At 47.4% G+C, this 7,500-nt stretch overlaps 1 protein-coding gene across 1 annotated transcript in view; it reads left to right on the forward strand.

Annotated features, from left to right (window-relative positions):
* Positions 1–1,695: 1,695 nt before the first annotated feature.
* DBP (D-box binding PAR bZIP transcription factor) overlaps positions 1,696–7,500 on the forward strand; it is a 34,187-nt gene continuing 28,382 nt past the window's right edge. The window contains exon 1 of the mRNA XM_060780354.2: positions 1,696–2,269. Within this exon, the coding sequence (XP_060636337.2) occupies positions 2,107–2,269 (163 nt within the window). The 5' untranslated portion in view covers positions 1,696–2,106. The remainder of the gene's footprint in view (positions 2,270–7,500) is intronic.

Genomic DNA, 7,500 nt, shown 5'->3' on the forward strand with positions numbered 1-7,500 from the left:
GCCCCTCCAATATTGCCGATATCTTCATTTCAGAGGCAATGAAGCCGTGGGAATTGTAGTTTCCCAAGGTCCTTCTCTGAGCAAACTACAAAGCCTGGGATTCCTTAGCATTAGTTCTAGAGTGGAGATTCCCCCCCCCCCCCCAATGTTGCTGATGTATTCATTGCAGAGGGGATGAAGTCAGGGGAGTTGTAGTTTCCCAAGGTCCTTATCTGGCCAAACTACAGATCCCAAACTTCCACAGCAGTGAAACTACATTAGATCTCTATTTCCTAAAGTTTTGGGATGGAGATCTTCTAGCATCAATTTACACTATAAATTAATGTAGTTTAGCTGACATGACTCAAAGCTATGAAGTCATGGGAGTTGTAGTTTCAAAAGGTTCTTCTCAGTCTGGACAAACTACAAATCCCAAGATTCTATAGCATTAGTTCTACGGTGGAGATGCCCCTCCAATATTGGTGATTTATTCATTTCAGAGGGGATGAAGTCATGGGAATTGTGGTTTCCCAAGGTCCTTCTCTGGCCAAACTACATTGCACTGAAACTGCATTAGTTCTATCATAGCATTAGTCCTAGGGTGTAGATGCCCCTCCAGTGGCATCTACACATATCAGAGGGGTTGATGTCATGGCAGTTCTAGTTTCCCAAGGTCCTCTGGGCAAACTACAAACTCCAGGATTCCATAGCATTCGTTCTAGTGGAGATGCCCTCCAGTGTTACTGATTTATTCATTTCAGAGGCAATGAACCCATAAGTTGTAGTTTCCCAAGGTCCTTCTCCGGCCAAACTACAAAGCCTAGGATTCCACAGCATTAGTTCTAGAGTGGAGATGCCCCTCCAATGTTGCTGATGTATGCATTTCAGAGGGGATGAAGCTATGAAAGTTGTAGTTTCACAAGGTCCTTCTCTGGCCAAACTACAAATACCAGGATTCCATAGCATTAGTTCTAGAGTGGAGATGCCCCTCCAGTGTTGCTGATTTCTTCATTTCAGAGGCAATGAAGTCATGGAAGCTGCAGTTTCACAAGGTCCTTCTCTGGCCAAACTGCAGATCCCAAAATTCCACAGCAGTGAAACTACATTAGATCTCTATTTCCTAAAGTTTTGGGATGGAGATCTTCTAGGATCAATTTACACTATACATTAATGTAGTTTAGCTGACATGACTCAAAGCTATGAAGTCATGGGAGTTGTAGTTTCCCAAGGTCCTTCTCTGGGCAAACTACAAACCTCAGGATTCCATAGCATTAGTTCTAGAGTGGAGATACCCCTCCAATTTTGCTGATGTATGCATTTCAGAGGGGATGAAGCCATGGGAGTTGTAGTTTCCCAAGGTCCTTCTCTGGGCAAACTACAAACCCCAGGATTCCATAGCATTGGTTCTAGAGTGGAGATGCCCCTCCAATGTTGCTGATGTATGCATTTCAGAGAGGGTGAACTCATGGGAGTTGTAGTTTCCCAAGGTCCTTCTCTGGGCAAACTACAAACCCCAGGATTCCATAGCATTAGTTCTAGAGTGGAGATGCCCCTCCAATGTGGCTGATGTCTGCATTTCAGAGGCAATCCTTCCCTGGGAATCTCTTTACATTTAATGATGAGACCTGCCTGTTGTTGTTGTTGTTGTTGTTGTTGATGTTGTTTTGTTTTTTTCCTCCCTTCCCTTCCATCCAGTTCCCTGGCAGGCAGAGGCACTTGCAGTTTTATGAGTCCCCGCAAGGAAAGCTTTCTTCTCACCCACCTTTTGGGGAAGGTCCTCCTCGGAGCCGGTTGGCTGCTAAATTTGGAGCGAAAGCAGGCGAGGCGGGGGCCAAAGCCTTCCCCCTTGGAGGATTATTTCCAAGCTGGTGCTGGAAGCAGAGGGATCGAGCAGAGGAAAGAGAGAGGGATCGACCCCTGGGGAAGAGCCGTCCCGAGCCCAGCGGATCCCTCGATTTTCCGACCCGCCTGCAATTGCCGCTTCTATTTCCCCCTTCGCCTTGTTTACTGAATCTGTCACAGGAATTGATCTCTAGCTCAGTCGGAGCTCGTGGAAGAAGGACAGGCGAGCCAGCAAGCCCAGAGATCTTCCCTCGGTGGGCACCTGGATTTGGCACAGCCCCGGCTATGGCCCGCCCCGCGGCGCAAAGCAGCCCCTCTCCCAGCCCCATGCTGGCCTCGCCCCCCGTGGGCTTAGCCAGCCCCAGCTCGGCCATGGTCAGCCTCAAGAACCTCCTGCAAGGGCCCGTCAAGAGCCCCGAGAGGCGGGGGAACAAGGAGGTGGGATCATGTGAGTACCCCCACTCTGTCACCCGTGCCATTCTAGGGCAGCCTGGCCCATGCCAGCCTAGGACATCCCATTGAAGTCTCGTCCTCTGTGCCAGGTATAGGCAAACTTGGGCCCTCCAGGTGTTTTGGACTCCAACTCCCACCATTCCTCACAGCCTCAGGACCTTTCCTTTTCCCCCTCGGCTGCTTAAGCTTAAGCAGCCGAGGGGGAAAAGGAAAGGTCCTGAGGCTGTGAGGAATGGTGGGAGTTGGAGTCCAAAACACCTGGAGGGCCCAAGTTTGCCCATACCTGCTCTATGCCATCACATTCATTAATGCAATCCTATATCCTCCTGTATGGGCTCTTTTCCCAGGCCCTCCTCTCTCACCAGCCTATCCTTCCTTCCTTCCCTCTTTCCTTCCTCCTTCCCTCCCTCTTTCTCCTTCGCTTTCACCCTTTCGTCCTTCCTGTTTTTCCGTCCTCCTTCCACCCTTTCGTCCTTCCTTGCTTCCCTCTTTCCTCCGTCTCTCCCTCTTTCTCCTTCCTTCTTTCCCTTTTGTCTTTCCTTCCTTCTCTCTTTCCTTTATACTTCCCTCCTTCCTTCCCTCCTCCTCCTTCCTTCCTTCCTTCCTTCCTTCCTTTTCCTTCCTTCCCTTCCTTCCCTTCCTTCTATCCTTCTCTTCCACCCTTTCATCCTTCCTTCCTTTTTGTCTTTTCTTCCTTCTCCCTTTCCTTATCCTTCCGCTCCCTCCTTTCATCCATCCTTCTCTTCCTCAGTTCCTCCCTCCCTCCCTCCCTCCCTTCCTTCTTTCTTTTTATTTTTGCTTCCTCCTTCCCTTCATTCTGTCCTTCCCTTCCTCTCTTTCCTTCTTCCTTCCTTCTCCCTTTCCTTCCTCCTTCCCTTCCTTCTATCCTTCTCTTCCACCCTTTCATTCTTCCTTCCTTTCCTCCTTTTTGTCTTTTCCTTCCCTTCCCTTTCCTCCCCTTCCCTCTCTTCTCCTTCCTTCCTTCTCTTTTGTCTTTCCTTCCTTCCCTCTTTCATTCTTCCCTCCTTCTCTTCCTGCCTTTCCTCCTTCTTTCCTTCCTTCTCTCTTTCCTTCCACCTTCTCTTTCATCCTTCCATTCCTTCCATCCATCCTTCCCCTTCGTCCTTCCTTCCGTCCCATTTGTCTTTCCTTCCTTCTCTCATTCTTCCCCCTCCCTTCCCTCCTTCTTTCTCCTTTCATCCTCCCTTCCTCTCTTTCCTCCTTCCTTCCTTCTCTCCTTCCCTTCCTTCCATCCTTCCCTTCTTCCCTCCCTTCCCTCTTTTTTGTCTTCCCTTTTTCCTCCCTCCCTCCCTCCCTCTCTCACTCTTTCTCCTTCCTTCCATCCTTCCCTTCCTCCCTTTCGTCCTTCCTTCTCTCTTTCCTTCCTTCCTCCTTCCCTTCCTTCTTTCCATCACCGGGCAGCCAGTCTTCTTAACAAGGAGTGCTAGCATCCAGCCCCCAAGTTAGAAAGTTTTCCCATGCCATTCTATGCCATCCTGGCCCATGGCATCCTATTCTATCCTCATCGTATCCCATCCCGTTCTATCCTATGTTATCTCATTCCACCCTCACCTATGCCGTCCTGCTATCGTGGCCCATGCCATCTCTACCAATGCCCTTCTATGCCATCCAATACCATCCCAATTCATGCCATCCTAAGCTATGCCAATCCCTTCTATGCCATGCAATGCCATGCCATTCCGTGCCACTATGACTGATGCTGCCCCATCATACCATCTTGTGTTGTCGAAGGCTTTCGTGGCCGGAATCACAGGGTTGCTGTGAGTTTTCCAGACTGTATGGTCATGTTCCAGATGTATTTATTTACTTCATTTATATATGGCTTTTCTCACCCTAGGAAGGGACTCAAAGCAGTTTCCAACATATAAATGGCAAAATTAAATGCGTAGCATTCTCTCCTGACATTTCACCCAGATCTTGTGTTAATCCATCCTGTCCTGCCAGGCCACCCCATGCCATCTTGACCTATGCCGGACTCTACCCTCCCATCCCAGACCATCCAATGCCATCCCAACTCATGCTGTCCTAAATCATTCCATCCCATACCCTTCTATGCCATCCTGAGCCATGTTATTCTAAGCCGTCCCTATCCCGTGCCATATTATCCCAATGTTATTCCATCTCATGCCATTCTCTTCTGTCCTATTCTACGCCACGCCATGACTCTTTACCTATCACTGCTTCCACACTTGCGTATTCATATGTATCGAATGTATCTCTGAGTAACTTGATCCATTTCGGCCTTTTAATTTTGCAGACTTAGTCGATCTATCTATTTGTATGGGCGCCTCCAGAATGTAGAATGAATGCAGTTTAATCGCCCTTGCTCAATGTTATAAAGTCATGGGAGTTGCAGTTTTGCAAGGTCCTCTTTCTTCTCTGCCTCATCCAAACACAACTCCCAGGATCATTGCAGAGCATTGAGCCATGGCGGTTCAAGTGGGGTCAAACTCCACTAATTCTACCCGTGTAGACGCAGCCCCTATCTATCACTTACTCCAAGTGTCCGTGTTTGCCCTTGAAATAACAGAGTCATAATATAGTTAGGGAAACGTGGGATGGGTTTCCTCAGGGCAGGATTTCTGCTGTGTTTTGCACGAAGGAGAATTTGAACCCGGGTCCAACCATCCAGCCTGTCTTTTGTAATTTATATCAGGTTATCTATCGCTTTGGGTCCAAACTTCACTTCTCCCTTCCCCTCCACACTTTTCATTCCTGATTATCAGTCCTGGCCTCTCTTTCCAGATTGAATATATTTTCCTTGCCAATTCTTAGTTTCAATCAGCAAAAGACATTACGGTACTTTCAGAAACAGTTATAGCCTTGTGGCAGCTTTTGGGACTCCAATGAGTTCATCCAGCCAGCAAAATGTATGATGATGATGATGGTGATTATTATTGTTGTTGTTATTATTATTATTATTATTATTATTATTATTATTATTATATCCTTACATGCAAAGAATCCAACTCCTAGAATTCCCCAAACATCATGGTGGGTAGGATTCTAGCTAGGGCAGACATGGGCCAACTTGGGCCCTCCAGGTGTTTTGGACTCCAACTCCCATCATTCCTAACAGCCTCAGGCCCTTTCCTTTTCCCCCTCAGCCGCTTAAGCGGCTGAGGGGGAAAAGGAAGGGGCCTGAGGCTGTTAGGAATGATGGGAGTCGGAGTCCAAAACACCTGGAGGGCCCAAATTGGTCCATGCTTGAGCTAGGGGATTTGCAGAACCGTAGTATCAAACATACAACTTTCTCAAGCTTTGCGTTGATACTTCTCCTATTTCCAATCTCATCTTTTATGCCCTATTTTTTTGATTGCGCCATACCTTCCATAAACCATTCCACCAGGCCTGTATTTGTTATGCCATTGGTCCATTTCTCTGTTTAACTTATCCTCGGCACTTTCTGCTTCTTTGAGTGCATCTACACTGTAGAGTTAATGCAGTTTGACACACCTTTTAACTGCCATGGCTCTATGCAATGGAATGGCAGTAGTTGTAGTTTCACCCAGGACTGCATAGCATTGAGCCACTGCAATTTACGTAGCATCAAATGGCATTAGGATTAAGTCACTGTGAGTTTTCCGGGCTGTATGGCCATGTTCCAGAAGCATTCTCCCCTGACGTTTCACTCACATCTATGGCAGGCATCCCCAGAAGTTGAGGGGTCTGTTGGAAGCTAGGCAAGTGAGGTTTATATATCTGTGGAATAGTGCTCAGGGTGAGAGAAAGAACTCTTGTCTGCTTGAGGCAAGTGTGAATGTTGCAATTGGCCAGCTTGATTAGCATTGAATAGCCTTGCAGCTTCAAAGCCTGGCTGCTTCCTGCCTGAGGGAATCATTTTTTGGGAGGTGTTAGCTGGCCCTAGAGTTCTTTCTCCCACCCTGGACATTTCACAGATATATAAATGCCTCTGCACAGGCCCATAGCCAGGATTTTGATTCGGGGGGGGGGGGGGGGGGGCTGAGACTGAGTGAGAGAGGATCTACCCTAGCAAACCTTTTGTATCATTATCCCAATACCCCCATGCATATGGGATATATTCAGCATAGTGATCAGATCATGATATGAATACACCCCCCCCCCCGGGCTACATGCCTGCCTCTGCATCAAATAGCCTTGCAGCTTCAAAGCCAGGTTGCTTCCTGCCTGAGGGAATCCTTTGTTGGGAGGTGTTAGCTGGCCCTAGAGTTCTTTCTCCCACCCTGGACATTTCACAGATATATATTTGGGTTGCTGTAAGTTTTCCGGGCTGAATGGCCATGTCGTAACCTCACATCCTCTGAGGATGCTTGCCATAGATGAGGGGGAAATGTCACGAGAAAATGCTTTTGGAACATGGCCATACCGCTTGGAAAACTCACAGCAACCCAGTGATTCCAGCCATGGAAGCCTTCAACAAGGCATTATGATTCTACAGTTAATAATTTGCTTTTAAATAATAATAATAATAATAATAAATAATCAAATAATTAAAAAAACCAAGTATGGATTGTCGATGTTGCAATCCCATGTGACAGCAGGATTGAAGAGAAACAACTGGAAAAGCTGTCACGATATGAGGATTTAAAGATCAAACTGCAAACACTCTGACACTACCCAGTCAAGGTGGTCCCAGTGGTGATCCGCACACCGGGTGCAGTACCTAAAGACCTTGGCCTGCACTTAAACACAATCTGCGCTGACAAAATTACCATCTGCCAGCTGCGAAAGGCCCCCCCTACTGGGATCTGCATGCATTATTCGCCGATACATCACACAGTCCTAGACACTTGGGACGTGTAATCAATTCAACAGCCAGTAGAATGTCTGCTGTGGATTCATCTTGTTGTGTTTCAAATAATAATAATAATAATAATAATAATAATAATAATAATAATAATATGCATCAACATATGTGGCCCACAAGTAAAGGCCTAATTTGGGAGCATTGTGGAGATGGAGGCCTGCCTGCTAATGAGATGCACTCAATATTTCTGTACTCCCATCCGATCGCACTTCCAAGTCTATCCAGATGGCCTACACAGAATCTGATCATTCAGCCTTGCTTTCACTTCTGCCTTCTTCCATCTGGGTTTTGGGACTGGAGGTGGCACGTGGGTGGCGGGGTGGGGAGCTTAAAGGGAGCGTTGCTTCCCACGCAGTGTCCCCGTTTCAACTGGACTCCTGAAATTAGTTTCCTCTTTCGTTCCATCTCCAGCCCTG

This window comes from Anolis sagrei, chromosome 6 (assembly GCF_037176765.1).
Source record: "Anolis sagrei isolate rAnoSag1 chromosome 6, rAnoSag1.mat, whole genome shotgun sequence".
Classification (NCBI taxonomy): domain Eukaryota; kingdom Metazoa; phylum Chordata; class Lepidosauria; order Squamata; family Dactyloidae; genus Anolis; species Anolis sagrei.